The following is an 18,853-nucleotide window of genomic DNA, read 5'->3' as shown; positions in this document are numbered from 1 at the left end:
CCTGCAGAAGCCCCTGATAATGAATGTGTTGAGAGGCAGTCTGTTACGTTGTCATGTAGGTGATGAGGAATGGTTAAATGGCTTGAGGTTGTAGACAGAGATGAATGGCAGGTATTGTGAATGGTGGACATATCTTCTTGTTTCATTGACATGTTCGCTCTGATGTCATGATGAAATATCTGTCAATTTGGTTAGGAATAACTCGGGACAGGCAGCAATGATAAACATGCAACCACCTAACCAATCACACCACTATGCATTCATGATCCATGAGTAAACACACTATTGCAGGATTTGTTCATAACCCAGAAATCTGCATCAAGAACATGCATGTCTATAGAATGGACATAAAAAGAAAGGTATTGCATCATAATGGACACACTATGTTATTTGTTGTACCAAAGTCTTGATATGAAATATGATCGAGTAATTAGCAAATATTTCAGTACATAAATAGCACATGACTGCTGTCACACCACTACCATCTAACACAACAGGACTGTGGAGGAGCCTAGTGCCTAATGTGTTTGCTCATCACGCCAAAGACCCTGGTTCGATTCCCCACCTGGGTACAGTATTTGAAGAAGCCCTTATCAAACAGCCACTATCATTAAACACACCAATACCTTCTTCCACATCACAAACATCTGACACACTTCTACCATCAAACACATCACCACCATCAAACTCATCGCAACCATCTGACACACCACTACCATCTAACACATCACTACCATCTAACACAACTACCATCTAACACACTACTACCATCTAACACACCACTACCATCTAACTCATCACTACCATCTGACACACCAGTACTATCTAACTCATCACTACCATCTGACACACCAGTACCATCTAACTCATCACTACCATCAAATATATGACTACCAGCTAACACATCACTATCATCAAACACACCACTACCAGCTAACACACAACTACCATCTGACACTACTACCATCAAACAGCCACTTCATTCATACACTTTACAACCACCAAACACACTACAGCAAGCAGTACCGTCAACTACTACGGTGATGGAGCCAAATGTTTAAGGTGTTCGCTCATCATGCCAAGGGACCGCTCAAATATTGCTGAGTGCAATTTCTGGTGTGATATTGTTGGAATATTGCCGAAAACAGCATAAACCTAAACCCTCACTCACTCACTCATCCATTACAAGAATGCAACAATCACCACACACATCCCAATAACCAGCACTAACTACCACAATGCAACCTGTACCAACAAACATGTAATGTAAATGCTTTCTGTATTCAGTCTGACAGCAGTGTTTCGAAAAAAGAAGTCCCCTCTAGCAGCAACAACAAGACAGCATCCCGCCTCACCCTGACCAATGCCCAGTATTATGACACAGGAAGCTACAGCTGCTACTTTCAGGCTGACCAGCGTAAGGTCAGGGATGACTCCTCTGTCTACATATTTGTGAAAGGTAAGAGAATGTCAGTAAATTTTGCAGCAATATTCTATCTAGGTCATTTAGGGTTGAGGATTACAGAGAATGTTCATATTGCCATGCAAAAGCATATATTGCAATATGTATAGCAAGAGATTTTTGCTTGCTCCAGTTAATGCTTGATTGTTATTAAAATGAATGTGCATCAGAAAGGTTTCATGTGAAAGTCAGACTAGTAAGGCTGATCATCAGCTCAGGACCTTTGCACCCTCTACCTGGACAGCGAATGGGACTTCTTCCAGGAAAGAAATGCAACCTAGTTGAACCATCAAGGACTCCCCAGCACTGCAGCCTTCTGCATTAACTAGAGTTTCAGAAGACCTGTGCTCCCAGTGAAGAACCTGGTCACTCTCCTGATATGCTTCACTTGTTGTTATACTACCATGCTCATTTCTGGCTGAAACAAGGGAAAGAACAATTTAACATCCACACAGTGGTTGCTAGTTTGAACTAGTTTCTCGAATCTCAAAAACTGTTAGCCCTGAGCCCTGAGATCTTAAACAGCAGCTTGACCTGGTCTGAACACATCAGAGATAACTGGTCATGAATGAGTAAATATTTAAGTCATTCAGATCCAAAACTGATTTGTTTGATTGGCATTATTAGAAGTTGATGAGTAATAAGAAAGTAAGATTCTTTATGAATAACAACTTCTTTATTACGTATGATACAACATTTCGTTATGGATCCTTATACCATTGTCAAGCAAGAGTGAAGTAATACAGCACAGAACAGACTTAACTACATGATCGGGGATAAATCAATAACAGCATGCATGTATGAATCATAGGGATTAACAAAAACAACAATGGGTGGTGATAATGATGTAACAATAAGAGGAAGTCAGTAAGACAATAACAAAGTATACGTGGCTGATAAGGTCAATTATCAGAGATGACTGGAGTGTTGTAATCTGTTGTTTTTGTCAGTTCATTGTATGCAGGTGGGATGTGATATCCCTGATCTCTGTTGGTTGAGAGCTTGTGTTTCTTTAAACACCAGTAAACCGGTTATATCGAACAGCCTTATTGTCATGGCAGTCTGTAAGTCACCAAGAACCGTCTAGTGGTTGATAGCATGAACACCATTACATGAGGAAACACATGTGTCGGGTCAAATGCTGTTACCCCTTGATCCCTATTTTCTTTTTCTCTGGAATCCCATGTGTTACAAGCATGTTTTCTCTGTGATCTCTTTCTAATTGAACATATGTTAAGGACATAAAATTGAAACATTTTTTAAATGAGAAAATCTGTAAGAAAAGTGAAGTAACTCTTTATATGGTAATTTAATGGCAGGGATTAATGTGGGATCATGGCAGTATAAGAACAGTGAAAGAATGAAAGGTATTTTGTGAAGTATAAGAAGTGTTTAAATGTTCTTAGAATTTTAGATTGATCGTTATGTTCACATTACACTCAGACTAATAGTGTAAACCTAAGTGTTATGGCTTTTTCTTTTTGTTGGTCCCAATATTGGTGATAGATGAATCACTTTACAAAACTAAAATGTTAATGGACACTGAAATTTTTTAGATCTGTTTTCGAAAACACCTAGGCCAATATTTTTCCAGAAATGAAGTTACATTATCACTGATATATTTGTGTAAAAAATATAGATGACCAATTGATCACAGTGCCTATCCTTGGTATCTCCAGGGCATCCCTTTCGATGAGTCTCCACTATACCCTGGATACATCTATGACTCAGCTCAATGAATTTATAACCTCCCTTGGCTGGCTTTTTCTCCAATGAGGTGTCTACACTGGAAAGTTGAACAATCAACAAGTTACTTTTGCTTTTTAAATTATCTAACCAAATAAACTTGGCAGCACAAACCATGCAGACAAACTCCGAAAGAGGTAGAAGGGGTTCTTGCATATATTTTTTAAACATTTTGGACCTGTTGGTTTGTCTTTTATTATCTCCTGTACTATTGTAGTGCATGAGGTGGTATTAGTATCTGGATGTAGTGCTATATAAATACCCACAACATTATTTGTATAATTTCCCCCATACAGTTGCACTGTGAACAAACTGTCGCAATTTCGACAGCTATATTTGTTGACACAGGCACGCTCAGTGGTAACAACGGCTTAGCTGATTGGCTACTGTGAGAATGTGGAGCCAGCAAAGGGAGGTAATAAAATTATCATAAATGCATCCAGGGTATAGTGGAGATTCATTGGAACGTATACCATGGACATATCAAGGATGCACGATGCCCAGTTTCAGGCTGGAGTCAAACAAGACTTGATTTAGATTCCAATTCATTTACTTTCTTTTGGAGACAAACAAGAATGACAGATAACATATGTGTCATCAGTCCATAACACTGTTTCAGATCCACAACATGCACTGGTGCCACACCAGAGGTTAAACCTCCCGATTCCTGTACGGGTACAGCACTACCGTAGTGCCATCATTCCCTGCCTTGTGACAGACCCGTCACTCAACGTCACACTCATCAAGCAGACTGTCAACGAGGTGGTCGACAGTCGCAGTGATGTCACTTACGATCCAAAAGTCGGCTTTACTCTCCATTACCCAAATTATTACTTCAATGGCATGTTCTCCTGTGAAGTTGAAACTGAATTTTACACGGATTCCATTCAAGCTGTCCTGTTTTATAGCAGTAAGTGTGCTTCAAGTAATATGATTTCCCAATGATGTAACAACTGTCATTAGCTGAACACTCTATACAGAGGCAGTCATATATATATATCAATAGTAATGCCATTGTATTTTAGATGATTCCATGATGTATGTTGTGTGTTGAAATTGCCAAGTGTGTAGCTTAAGGGGAGACAACTCCTCATTACATTAAGTTTAACGTCTGTCTTATGGTAATATGCAACTTATGACATTTATGACATTTTCCAGAGCCATGATAAAAACTATTGATGTATTTTTGAAAAAAACTGAAATTATTCTTTCATCATCATCATCATCATCATCATCATCATCATCATCATCATCATCATCAAGCGACTCAGCTTGTCGTAAGAAGCGACTAACGGGATCGGGTGGTCAGGCTAGCTGACTTGGTTGACACATGTCATCGGTTCCCAAGTACGCAGATCGATGCTCATGTTGTTGATCACTGGATTGTCTGGTCCAGACTCAATTATTTACAGACCGCCGCCATATAGGTGGAATATTGCTGAGTGCGACGTAAAACTAAAACTCACTCACTCACTCACTCACTCATCATCATCAATGTTCACAACCAAATTAAACTCATGATGTTTCTCAATGACAGGTGCCCCATCCACTCCATATCCCTTCATTGAAATTGATCCGCCAAGCACACGGATTTGGGTTGGGCAGTCTTTCACTCTCACCTGTAAAGTGAAACTGGATCGGGGACACCAGATTTTCATCAAATGGTTGTTTAATACAAAAGGGGTGAGTTTTTGTTTCTGGTAAAAAGATGGAAGATAGGGTGGTCAGCCTTACTGGCATGGTTAATACATGACATTGCATCCCAACTGCATATATTGATGCTCATGATGCCAGTCACTCGATTGTCTGGTTCAAACTATAAGAGTGACAGACCAACTTCATAAAGATGAAATATTGCTGATTGTAGCTTTAGGCAACAAACAAACAGTGAAACATAAACTAAGGAAATTCAAGTGGATTGCTTCACTAATGTATTTAAGGTCTGTCATGAAAAATAGTCTGTCTTTCTCATTAGACTCTTGTCTGCAAAAAAATATGTTTTTTTCCTATTTCCAGACAAACAGCATTGTGATTTACATTTTAGAAAAGCAGTCCACCTCCACCACCAATCCCTGAAAATCAAATAGTTTTTCCCCAAATTGCGTCATCATTTTAATATTTGATTTGTGTAGGTGAAGTCCAACTACTATATAATGAAGCCCCGCAAGGAGCAGATAAGGACTGCCAACTACATGTATGATGAAGTCTCGAAACAAATTAAGGTTTATAATGTCGATACGGATGACCAGGGCGTGTACACCTGTCAAACCCAGACAGCCAATCGCCTAACGAACTCTGTATCAAAAATACTGTATGTCTACGGTAAGTGTTGCATCACAAAATGTTGCAGCTTCGCCATCACTTCTGTAAATAACATGAGAGGGAGGGAGTGCTTATTTTAGCAATATTACAGCAATATCCTTGAGGGGGAAACCAGAAAGAGAGGGAGAGACTTTATTTTTACTCAGCTTTTGACAGTGTTCTAGCAATATCATGGTTGGGAACACCAGACATGGGCTTCAAACATTGTCCCCATATGAGGAAATGAACACAGGTTTTTGGTGTGATAAGCAAATGTTTTAACCATTACACTACCACTTCTCTGTAAATAGCAACTGCTGTCCTAAATTTGTGGACATGCAGTGCTGTCTCCTGGTCTAGGTATGGTTCTAGGTTTAGTTTCAGTGGTCTCTGTACAATCCTGTCGAAAATGGAAACTCAAATGGAAAGAATATATATGTAAATTCCTCAAAAGACTGAGGTGTCTGGTTGTATCTGAAAATTTGTTTCAATCTTCACTGCAACAAATCTAAAGTCTTTCAAAGGCATAGAAACACCAGCAGTCTTCAATCTTCAAAGGAAAACAGAGCCGTTTGGATATAATGTCTCTGTAGGGGATAACTTAATGAATGTCATTTGGTTTTGAACGATCTGTATTAAATCCTTTTGCAACTGGTGAAGTATTCACATACTCTCTCATGTAACGTTTTAAATATGGCTTTCATTGTCATCTTCTCCAACAGAGAAATCTGAGGTGTATCTGATGCCAGAGAAAGATGTGGTTGAAACGACACTTGGAAGCGAACAGGCTTTGATCCGAATGGACATGAATGCCTTCCCAACACCTGATTTGTATTGGTATTTCAATGGGCACCTTATCACCAATGAAAGCAACATCAAGACATAGTAAGATTTTCTTAGATCATCAGTGGTGTGCTTATAGACAAACAGTCCATTTCTTATAGTTTGATCCTAATGATAATTATAGTAAATAATGGCCATTTATAAAGCGCCTGTTTCCACACTTGTTGCATCCTCATGGTGCTAACACATCATTACTCTAGATAACCCAAGCTGCAAGAAGATTAACAGTCATGAGTAATCCCATCGGGTACATATTTGCTACTGGGTAAACAGAGGCTATTCATGAACAAACTCACTTGTCATGGGTGAAACCACATGTGTTGCATGTGCTTTGTTGGGTGGCAGGACTGAAGTCCTAGAAACTCAGGAGCCAAATATGGTCGCCTACCCAAAGACTGACTGTGACCAGCATTGTTGAACTTCAGCTGATCTGTGACCTGGACTCTATACACAGGACCTCACACCACCTTGAGATGTTTACATTTGTTATCCCTACTCCTGTGAAATAGTTAATACTTGATGTTGTTGTTGAAAAATAACTCTGAGATTGTACACTTTTTTTCATAAATCTGCTTATTTCTTCTTAAAGTCAAACGGAAAGTGAAGCTGCCTTGCGGATCTTCTTTCCCTCGTCCATTCATAATGGAAACTACACCCTTCATGCAGTCACTGTGGATATGAATGCCACAGCTAGCGTACTTCTGAAAGTATATGGTGAGTAAGTTCATCCTGGGTCTGGGAGGAATTTCACAAAGGAATCATAGCACTTTGACTGTTGTATTCCATATACAGTGGAAGCTATCAAAACCGGCATCTGTCCAATCCGGCATGTTGTCAACACTGGCATAAAGTCTCAGTCCCATCTGTGACTTCTACATTTATCAGTAGCTCTACAATCTGGCTCATTGTTTAAACTGGATTGTTTCTTTAGTCCTAGTGAGTGCCAGTTTAGACAGCTTCCTCGTAGAGTTACGACAATTCTAGTGTTCAGTCGTAGTGTGAAATAAGGTCTTGGCTTTACAAATAGTGATTGTATGGGAGTAATCATTTGTTGTAAGAGTTGTAAGGTTTTATGATTACATCATATATTATATTTTGGATTACACTTTTATTGTGAATTCCGAAAATGGCCTCAGTTCAGTGGACTAAATCACAGACCTTGTGTGTGGCAACTTGATATATCACCCTGAGGGCATGGGGTCAATCATGTATTGATCTTAGCTCCCAGCACCTTACTATATTTGCAGTAATCTGGGAAAGTGTAATCTTTAAAATCTGTTCCATTGACCAATCTCTAAAAGACATTGTTTATTCATCATGTTAGAACTGGATTATATTCTGTTGACCTCTCACACATGCACTCACGTATGCACATGTATATGCAGGCACCCACCATCAGACATAAGATTTTATGTAACTTTAGAAATAAGAACTTTGTCAAATCTTTTTGCTTGCACTGATATACTGACCTTTGAAGATCCGTGGTTGCACTGGTTTTCAGTAACCAATTCTTATCAGATGGTTGACACATGTCATCATATCCCAGTTGTATAGATCAATGTGCATGCTGTTGATCACAGGATTGTCTGGTCCAGACTTAATTATGTACAGACTGTCCAAATATGAATGATGTGTTACAATCAATCAATCAATCAATCAATCAATCAATCAACCTAATTGACAACCAAACATTTAAACAAATGCCAACTTCTTGATCAGTTAATCCTTCTGATGTTTCGTAAGAGGCGACTAACAGAATCAGGCGCTCAGGCTTGCTGACTTTGTTGACACATATCATTGGATCCTAATTGCGAAGATTGATGCTCATGATGTTGGTGACTGGATTTTCTGGTCCAGACTTGATTATTTACAGTCTGCCACCATATAGCTGGAATAGTGCTGAGTGCAGCGTGAATCTAAACTCACTCTCTTACTCTGATGTTTCCAGGACCGCTCACAGCGACCCTCTCTGCTAGTTCTGACTACAAGTTCTTCACAGTGGGCAAGAAGTACAGCCTAGTGTGTCAGACCTGCGGTTACCCAACAGGAAACATCACCTGGTACTATCAAGACTGCAACAACACTTCTTGTGTAGTGGATGAAAGCAACTGGACACTCATACAGCGGAAAAACTTGTCCATGTACAGCACCTTACCTGTGGTAGCAAACACAACGGGAATCTATCGTTGTGATGCCAAAAATGCCATTGGCGGAGAACACAAGGATTTCAAGTTCATTGTTACTGGTGGGTTTTGATGTTTTTTCTCATGTGTGTTATGAAGTAATCACCTTTGAATTTATGACAGTTTGATAGGATTTAAAGAGAGTTGCTGTATCTGAAATTGTTGTCACAAATCTTTGAAAGTTGACATGGAGAAGATCATCGATCTGAAGGGAGTATTAGTGAAGCAGTATTTGGTCTTATAGGTTTTACTTACTCTCAGAAAAGCATGACTGGTTTTAGCTACATCTTTACCTCCATGTGGGCAATTTTCTGAGAACTTATTTTAATTATGTATGTTGGTAAATCCTCAGACCAACTTCCCAGCAAAACTGGCATCAAGATTACCTCAAGCAAAGACAAAGTCGTCAAGGGAGACAATCTGAAACTTGAATGCATAGCCAGTATCTGGAACTACAAGAAAATAAGCTTTCCTTGGACACCATCAGCTTTGGCATTGTATAACAGCAGCTCCTTGGCGGATAACACAACAGACACAACTCTGCTGAACACAACTGTTGCATTAAATACTTCTACAACAGATGCAGCTGTGACCACAGAGAGCCCAAGGGTACAGATATTTGAATCAAGGTATGCAGCCAGTCACTCAACAACATTTATCACATCCTTAGATGTATGACAAGTTTTGTTCTTGTTTTCACAAGATCATGATAAACATCTTTTTGAGTGCTATTTGCTGCAGTTGCACCCCTTTAAGAATAGTGACTGAGTGAGTTTTACACTGCTTTAGTAATATCCCAGCAGTATCACTACAGGGACACCAGAAATGGACTTCACGCATCATATCCATATGGGAAATCAAAACCCAGGTTTTTGGCATGACGAGCCACCACGTTACCCACTGGGTTACCCCCTGAAAGACTGTTGTGTTGAAATTGAAGGGATTCACTAGCTCACTGTTATTGGTTTTTCTTTATGCCCTGTAATAGTTGTTGCAACAAAGTTGCAATATTCTCAGAATCTGCTTTTACTTGATGAGCTCTGAAACTTGAGCATAAGTATACTGAATCGCAAAAGAAACACAAGTTTCCAAAAAATGAAATCTAATAAAAATGTGCATTCATATTTATGTCTTCTGTTTAAGAATTTTACAGAAAGCCCCAGTTGGGTTTCTTTTGATTTTGTGTATGTCAATACTGTTAGTAGAAACACCTTGAAGTGAGAAATGAAAGCTTTCTGACACCGATGGAAAGTATATATTTAGTCTGAGTGATAACCTTGACATTGTTTCAGAACGGAGTACTCCTATGTGAGGACGATATTGTTCCACTCACTTCTGCCAGAGGATGAAGGGCTCTACTTCTGCAATGGGACCAACTTCACTCTGGGTGTTACAGCAGACATTTATGATCTGACTCTCTCTCGTGAGTATCTTCTTTGAACATGGAAAGTCTGTGTATGTAGTCTGTATGAGGCTGACATGGTCAGTCACAGTTTGATGATTGTATGGACTGTTTTCTTGTTATGAATTTGTCCATTGTTTTACGATACATTAGTGATTTTGATCTCACTGGTGGTGTTTGTCTGGTCTCACTGACGTTAGTGTGGTCTCACTGATGTTTGTGCAATCTCACAAGTGTTAGTGTGATCTCCTTAATGTGTGATCTCACTGGTGTTTGTGTGATTCCACAGGTGTTTGTGTGTTCCCACTGATGTTTGTGAGACCTCACTGTTGTTTGAGTGGTCTCACAGATGTTTGTTCAATCCCACTGATGTTTGTGCGATCTCACTGATGTTTGTGTGATCTCATTGATGTTTGTGTGATCTCACTGGTGTTTGTGCAATTCCACTGGTGTTTATGCGATCTTACTGATGTTTGTGTCATCCCACTGATGTTTGTGTGATCTCACTGATGTTTATGCAATCACACTGGTGCTTGTGTGATCACACTGATGATCTTACTGATATTTGTGTGATTCCACTGATATTTGTGCGATCTCACTGATGTTTGTGTGATCTCACTGTTGTTTGAGTGGTCTCACAGATGTTTGTGTAATTCCACTGATGTTTGTGCGATCTCACTGATGTTTGTGTGATCTCACTGGTGTTTGTGCGATCTTACTGATGTTTGTGTGATCCCACTGATGTTTGTGTGATCTCATTGGTGTTTGTGTGATCTCACTGATGTTTGTGTGATCTCACTGATGTTTATGCAATCACACTGGTGCTTGTGTGATCACACTGATGATCTTACTGATATTTCTGTGATTCCACTGGTGTTTTTGTGATCTCACTGATGTTGGTGTGATCTCACTGGTGATGTTTGTGTGATGTCTCGAATGTAGTTTTATGTGTTCACATGATCCACCTCTATGTCTGTTTGTGTGATTCAGCCATCAAGCCCCCTGTCCTGCTTGATCATACATCGGGGGAGTACAACATTAAACAGTTGTCGTCCTTCTTCCTTGACTGTGCCTTCGATGGATTCCCTAACCCCCATGTCTCCTGGTACAAGGACGGTGTCAAGCTGAAGGCCAACAACACCCTCAACATCACCTTTACATCCTTCATGAAGTAGGTCATAAACTATCTCTTTTTTTCCAGGAAATGTTGTTTTGCTAGACACTCTGTCATTTCGTTAGGCAATATACTGTGTAGTTCCTTATGCAGAAGCAGTGTGTAGACTAAATGAATGACTGAAAATATTAGAATAAATTATTATGATATATATGGACACCATTCAGTATTGGTTACCTGTGCTGGACAGTTCCTTGTTACTATGGCTATAATTAGCGTAGATGTGTAGTTGTTTGTTTACAGTGCTGTATTTTGGTTCCCTTAAGCTGTGCAAGCAATGATGACTGTTTCAGGGTTGTGTTACATTCTTGTGTTTGTGTTGTAGCTCACGGCTGACAATCGATGAGGCAACCAAGATCCATGCCGGGTATTACTACTGCGAAGGAGAAAACTATGGTGGGAAAGTACAGAGTTCCAATATCTCCTTGCTTGTTGGACGTAAGTTACTGGTGACAAATGTATGATGTAGAAAAAGGGTGAAATGGGGTTTAAAGTTCAAGATTGTTTCACCTTTGTGTTAATGTGGTTGCTTATGTGGCTACTTGTTCCAGTCCAGGCTTAAGTCAGTATTTTAGTGGTAAATCTGAACCAAAGATCCTTTTTTATCTCCGGGAGTTCCCAATCGGGAGTACTCCATTGAGTACCATGAAAGGCAACACCAAGTACCATCTATTAAACCCTTAGTGTCATGCAACCAAGGATCAGTTGTCATATAACTATATCGATATTGTTTGATAGAAATCAGTTCCATTTCAGTTTGAACACTTTACAAATAATTAATTTTATTCAATACACTGCTGTCGTTCACTTACCAGTGAGCATATGATTATTTTTTTTTTTTCAGAGAAAGTATTGTCTGGTTTTACTGGAATGCATATTGGAATTGTTGTTGGTGTTGCTGTGATCGTCGTCATCATCCTTATTATTGTTATCATCAAGGTCAAGAGCATGAAGGCGGGATATGTAAGTATTAATTTAGGGAGAGGTATCCTTTATATCAGTTGGCACACCATAAGTGTGATGATACAAAATAATGCTCTTGTCTATATTTGTTCAATTTTTTTCCCTAAAATGCTGTTTTGTTGTCATCTTTTTGTGGCATGCCATGTTTGAAATATTTGTCAGTATATCACATGGTGAATATTTAATAATATACAACATGGCTATGTTAGATCATTGGTAAATATTTGCCAGCATACAACATTACTCTGATAGTTGTGTATATTGTCAATATACAGCATTGCTCTGTTAGATCAGTGATAAATGTTTGTAAAAATAACACTGCTCAGTTAGGTTGTTGGTAAATATTTGTCAGTATACAACACATGTTCTGTTTGTAGCACAAAGAGTTGGAGCAATGCCTGATGCAGCCAAAGGGAGACTACAACCCGGACCTGCCCATAGATGAGCAGACGGCCTGTCTCCCGTATGACCCCAAGTGGGAATTTCCAAAAGACAGACTTCGTCTTGGTATGTTGGTTGTCATTCTGTGATATCAGTTTGTGTTCAAGACAGAATTGTAGTGTCATGGTTGGAGCAAACATTGTGATGCAAAGAATTTGATTCATCACATGGTTACATTGTTATGGTATTGGTACAACCATACCCTTTCCTCCTTCTCCAGAGGCGGAACCCGTGAAGGTCCCGGGGTAGAATAGGCCTTCAACATACCATGTTTGCCATAAAAGACGACTATGCTTGTGATTAACGGGATCAAGTGGTCAGGCTCGCTGACTTGATTGACACATGTCGTCGGATCCCAGTTGCGCAGATCAATGCTCATGTTGTTGGTCACTGGATTGTCTGGTCCAGACTCGATTAATTTACAGACGGCTGCCATATGGCTGGAATATTGCTGAGTGCGGCGTAAAACTGAACTCACTCTCCGGGGGAGGTGAGGTAGGCTAGTGGTTCAATTGCCTACATGGATACAGTGTGTGAAGCCCATTTTTGATGTCTGCTTCCATGATGTTGCTTGCATGTTCCTACAATTGTTTAGTTCGATTTCCCAAACCTTGAACAAAAAGACTGTGATATAAGTGATTAACCGTACAGTCACCCCTACCATATATAGCAAAACCTTCAGAATTAAAACTTTCTCAAGTAAGATATATTATTTTTCAAATCAATACTATGGACACTCGAACATGTTTTGAACAATGGACTATCAACAAACCACTGTGACCCAGGGTTAACATCAAGTCCTGTGTTATGTATGGTATGACAACAATCATATTGGGATTAATTTAGACTTGTTCAGAGGCCAGTACTCTGTAGCAAATTTTAGTCGAGATTCCATCTATCGAGTTAAAAATTGCAAATTCTGTAATGTCTGTGAGAGTTACATACCACTGATCAAATTTGAGCAAAATATTTTTTCTCAAATTACATGCCAAGGAATCTTGGAAACATCCATGTAAAGAATTTACAAATTGTTGAACGAGTAGCCAGTTCCAGCATGAATTGCATCTTTTGAAATGACAGGAATTAGTGATTTGTTTCGCTGATCCAAGATTTGCTGTGATTATGATCTGAGGTTTGTCAACACAAATCCCATGATTATGTGTCTCATCAATATATGTTAGTCCTGCAACAGTATTGACATTTCACTAACATGACTTAATATAACAGAAATAATGTATGTAAATTCAACTCCCTCACATACTCATGTCAACACAGGTATGATCCTCGGCCAGGGAGCTTTTGGTCGGGTGATGAAGGCAGAAGCCATTGGCATCATGGATTGTGAAGATGTGTCTATTGTGGCTGTGAAGATGGTCAAAGGTAAGATCTTGTTTGGAGGCAGTTGAAACTCCCACTGGAATGTAATAAGCATGGATCTTCAGTTTGTTAAGCTAAACCACACCAAAGCTTTGTATATGTAACAGTCATTGTTATTTGTATCAGTGCTTCTTTCATAAGTTTCTTAAATATTGATGTTGATGTAATTTGGTATTTCTTTCAGTGGCATTTTGGAAGCTTGGAAATACAATGAAGACAAACTTTATGTATAACAACTTTAGCATGAGAGTTACGACATTTCTATGCAGATTCTTATACCGTTGACCTGTTTCAGAATGTTACAAGAATCTGAACTGAAACATCTCGGTCTTGTAAAAAAGAAGTTGTTATCCTTAAAGTATGTCTGTATAATTTGGTACTTCTGTGTCATACAAACTTAGCACGATTGAGTTTTGATATTCTCTGACACATCTTATCCTGCTGTGTAGATCAGTGATCATATCATTGACATGATATTGGCAAGTGTTGGAAAGTTGCTGAGTGTGGCATTAAACATCAAGTAAACAATTGATGATGCTCTTTCAGACTGCACTGATCGGGAACAAATGATGGCACTGCTGTCAGAGCTGAAAATTCTAATTCATATCGGTCAGCATCTTAATATTGTCAACCTTCTTGGAGCTGTCACCAAGAATATTCGCTTTGGTAAGTACACCATACTGCTGTCCTAAATAAATTATTTATGACATTGCTAGTCTGAAAACAGTCTGAAAACATAGTGTGCATGAATCAAATAAAACATTCAGAAAATTATTTCTGAACTGTGAAGAATAAAGGATTGTCTGTCCAAAGTAATTATGAGCCTTTTGTGTAGTGATTTACAACATTTATCAACTGGCGGCAAATAACCTGTAGTTCTAGTGTGAGTAGGTTATTGAATACATTACTCATTGACATTAAAATCAACAGATGTGAAATTGCAACCCAATGTGAAAACAGCACTGATGGCAGATTATTGCTTAGACAATGTAATGTAATAAATTTGTAGCATTGATAATGAAGCACTGTGAGCTTATATAGAGCTTAAACTGACCAATCAGCTTTGAGAATATTGGTATATAAAATGTCATGTACACTTGTCAGAAATTTGTTTCACAATCATTCTACACTTTGGGTAATACATCCATACAAAATGGCAGCCTGTAACACTGAGAAACTGTTGACAGGTGAGCTTTATGTTCTTGTGGAGTACTGCCTGTTTGGAAACCTGCGCAACTACCTCATCAAGAACAAGTCTTCCTTCAAAGACACAATGGAGGAGTACACCGACCCTGCACTGGAGAAGAAACGTCAGGCTCAGAATGAGAAGCCCAAACCATATTATGTCAACAAGGCTGCTCTCCCAGAAAATAGTGCTGATCTAATTGGGCCAGCACTCACAACAAAGAATCTGATTTGCTGGGCATTCCAAGTAGCACGAGGCATGGAATACCTGGCATCGAAGAAGGTTAGAAAAATAGATGCTTCTCTGGTTATATATCCCCTCTTGATGTCATTGCTTCTTTGTATCAATTTGTGAGGATACTTTGTAAGTGAAGTACAAGTTCTAGCTCCAAGTCTTTGAGAAGCTTCCACCTTAAAGATCTTGGTGGCTGAATAGGCTCAATTGCTGCTTTTGTGTGTTGGCAGTTTTTGGAGTCTGAATGGGACTCAACTCAGGTAGTCCTGGAACTTGTATTTTTCTAAGATTGTATACTCCCAAATGTAACATTCGCTGAAATATTTAGTGTTATTTATGATAAATGCTCATCGTGGCATGTCTTTGACAACCAATTACCATTTGTTCACTGAAGATTTATGTTTTTTCATAAGAAGATTGAAACATTAGGAAGTGTTCTCTTTATGAAGGTGATGACTGCTTTTTATCAAACCTGTAGTGTAGATGGTAAGTATACACTTGCTCTGGTGCGTTTCAGTATATCCACCGGGATCTGGCAGCGCGAAATGTGCTACTTGGCGAGGACAATGTGGTCAAGATTTGCGACTTCGGTCTGGCCAAGGATTGTTACAAAGATGCAGAATACAAGAAGAAGGGGGATGTGAGTAGCATAGTGGAGGATGATCTTTACACTATACATCACTGGATTGTCTGATCCAGATTCTATTATTTACAGACTGATGTCATTTAGCTGGAATATTGTTGAGTGTGTTTTCAAACAACAAAGATACAACAAACCACTCTGTACAGTGGGCTTGAGAGAGTCATCCGAATTGAAGATGTTTTACTGTCAAGGGTTTCATCCCTTAGCCATGCCTTATTCATGGGTTTGAATCCCTGAGTTGTCCTGATAGTCAGTTGTTCCCGATTAATACTCTCTGTCCTGTGAGATTTTTGACCATTGTGATCACATGAGCATATGTCTTGACATGATGCCAAGATTAATTGATTAATTATCAGGACATGACCATGCTTGCTTGTCTTTTTTCAGTGGACTTGGGCAAGGGGTTCTTATTTGTGTTTATCCTGGATATCCTGGATACTGATTCTTGTTCGGTCTTGCAGCGATAAAGTGAATTGTTTCCTGATAATGCTGATATGTTTCAGTGAATGAATATTACTGTAGACTTTTCAGCTCCTGACAGTGACTGCTTTGCTCCACTGTTTGTATCTCATTGTCCGAGTGTTTGGGTTTGCAGGGACCAGTTCCAGTCAAGTGGATGGCTCTGGAGTCCTTCACACACAGGATCTACACCACTAAGAGTGATGTGTGAGTGGACATTAGTTTATCTGAACACTAAAGACTAGGTGTCAGATCCTCTATATCCATCAGTTACTGATACACAGTGTCTGGAACGGACTTCTGATTAGTGATACAGTCAGGAGCCCCGTGGTTACTGAGACTGCTTGGCTTTGTATACATCCAGTGGAATGCCTGGTTTTGATGACCCCTTCCGTGGCATAATGCATATCTTGCTGTTACCTTAATTTAGCTACCATTGTGCTAAAATTTGATAAATTCCTTAAAATATTTACAATAATGTATTAAATTATATATTTAAAATGCCATGATGTAGCTGCAGTATTGCTATCATCTGGATATATACATATTGTACTTGTTATTATGTTTGTATTACTATTAGATGTGATACCTTGTTCTGTTAATATAAGAAATATACCTTATTTATATCAGAATAGTAAATGCTTTCTATTATGGTGCACTATTATGTAGTTCGTTTTTTTGTAATATAAAAAACATTTGTATAAATTAGACATAAATGAGATCTAAATATATTGTGGAGTGAACAATTGTGAAAATATTCAAGAATAAGAATATAGAGAATTTGATGGCATATGTGTACATGAGTTGTTTATTGATGCCATTCTCATTCATTTCAGATGGTCATATGGAGTCTTTATATGGGAGCTGTTTTCATTAGGTAAGACTTAATATGTTTGGTCATAATATAATAATGGTGAGTTAGTGTAGTCATGTAATAAAAGACAGCTAGCCATGTGATAATAAAGAGTTGGATAGCTTGTAACATGATGTATGTTGTTTCCAGGAGGGAACCCCTACCCTGGTGTGGAGATCAATGAGAAGTTCATAGGACTGCTCAAGTCTGGCTATCGTATGGAGAAACCTAAATATGCATCCGATGAGTTGTAAGTGTCACAAATCCCTGATGATGTGCTTCAGTCATCACTCATCAGTCAGTCTTGGGCAGTGGGGTAGCTCAGTGATTAAGATGTCCTCACTTCCTGTTGAAGACCCAGGCAATAAGCATCAAACTATTTGTGGTGTCACCTGCCATGATATTTCTTGGAATATTCCAATGACAGCATAAACCATACTCTAAAGACTCTACTCTCTTTCACTAGAGACTGATATTGCAGAGGTATGGCAAGCTCTGTCAAAAAGGATGTGAAGCAACAATTATAATATTTGCTATTGTGTCTTATTCACAAATATGTATGAGGATCTCAATGAATCAGGAAACCATCTACTGTAAAGTTATATTCTGACAAGACTGACCCATGAAGACTGTGAATTGATTGTCAGTAACCCATGCTTGTCATAAAAGGCAACTAAGAGGATCAGATGGTCAGACTCTCTGACTTTGACACATGTCATTGTAGATTGACCTTTATGCTGTTGATCACAGGATTGTCTGGTCCAGACTCGATTATTTACTGAGCGCCAACATATAGCTGGAATATTGCTGAAAAACTAAACTCTCTCTCTCACTCACTCTCTCACTCAATCTCTCACTCACTCTCACTCGTTATGATATGCAAGAGTAGTATGAACAGGGTGTACTGTAGTTCTGATAATGGTGACAATGGTTGTCCAAATGTTATCCAGATTCAAGATTATGGAATTATGCTGGCATGATGACCCCAACATGCGGCCATCTTTCTCAAGCCTTGTATCGTCAATGGGAGATTTCCTAGAAGCTAATGTTAAACAGGTGAGGAAAAGAAGAGGTCTGCTTTAAATTCATGGATTATTTACCCTGGGAGGATTCCATGGATTATTTATTGCATGGGGATTCTATGCATTGTTTACCCTATGGGATTTCATATCTTGTTTATCCAGTGGTGATTAAACAGTGTATCAACCTGTTAGGTACTCCATAGATTATTTATCCCCAGGGACTTCTGTGTGTTATTTACAACATGGAATTCCATGTGGTATTTACCCAATGGTGATAAAACAGTTTATCAGCCTTTTCGGGATTAAATATGAGGATTCTATACATTATTTACCCCATAGGATTCCATATAGCATATACCAAGAGGTGATTCAAAAATTTACTTACTTTTGAGAGACTTCATAAATTATTTGTTTTATTTTGATACTAATTCAAAAATAGGTCAGAATGTGATAACTTAGAGTATGTACACTGAATATAAGAAAATATGCTTTCCGTTTAAGCTGTCATGAACATTAAAATCCTATGAAATAATTTCATTACTTATTCAATGATAAATTTATGAG

General features: G+C 38.8%; 1 protein-coding gene across 1 annotated transcript in view; it reads left to right on the top strand.

Annotated features, from left to right (window-relative positions):
• LOC137274473 (vascular endothelial growth factor receptor 1-like) overlaps window positions 1-18,853 on the top strand; it is a 65,860-nt gene that overhangs the window by 45,133 nt on the left and 1,874 nt on the right. Inside the window, exons 3-23 of the mRNA XM_067807675.1 lie at window positions 1,288-1,459; window positions 3,828-4,118; window positions 4,746-4,891; window positions 5,341-5,530; window positions 6,232-6,394; window positions 6,942-7,066; window positions 8,301-8,597; window positions 8,888-9,164; window positions 9,828-9,958; window positions 10,928-11,108; window positions 11,437-11,549; window positions 11,956-12,074; window positions 12,452-12,581; window positions 13,791-13,895; window positions 14,439-14,558; window positions 15,080-15,360; window positions 15,830-15,952; window positions 16,551-16,621; window positions 17,251-17,291; window positions 17,418-17,517; window positions 18,218-18,323. Coding sequence (XP_067663776.1) covers window positions 1,288-1,459; window positions 3,828-4,118; window positions 4,746-4,891; window positions 5,341-5,530; window positions 6,232-6,394; window positions 6,942-7,066; window positions 8,301-8,597; window positions 8,888-9,164; window positions 9,828-9,958; window positions 10,928-11,108; window positions 11,437-11,549; window positions 11,956-12,074; window positions 12,452-12,581; window positions 13,791-13,895; window positions 14,439-14,558; window positions 15,080-15,360; window positions 15,830-15,952; window positions 16,551-16,621; window positions 17,251-17,291; window positions 17,418-17,517; window positions 18,218-18,323 — 3,282 coding nt within the window. The remainder of the gene's footprint in view (window positions 1-1,287; window positions 1,460-3,827; window positions 4,119-4,745; window positions 4,892-5,340; window positions 5,531-6,231; window positions 6,395-6,941; window positions 7,067-8,300; window positions 8,598-8,887; window positions 9,165-9,827; window positions 9,959-10,927; window positions 11,109-11,436; window positions 11,550-11,955; window positions 12,075-12,451; window positions 12,582-13,790; window positions 13,896-14,438; window positions 14,559-15,079; window positions 15,361-15,829; window positions 15,953-16,550; window positions 16,622-17,250; window positions 17,292-17,417; window positions 17,518-18,217; window positions 18,324-18,853) is intronic.

The sequence above is a fragment of the Haliotis asinina genome, chromosome 2, assembly GCF_037392515.1.
Source record: "Haliotis asinina isolate JCU_RB_2024 chromosome 2, JCU_Hal_asi_v2, whole genome shotgun sequence".
Taxonomy (NCBI): Eukaryota; Metazoa; Mollusca; class Gastropoda; order Lepetellida; family Haliotidae; genus Haliotis; species Haliotis asinina.
Note: the sequence above shows the minus strand (reverse complement) of the source record. Positions and strands in the feature narration are given on the sequence as shown.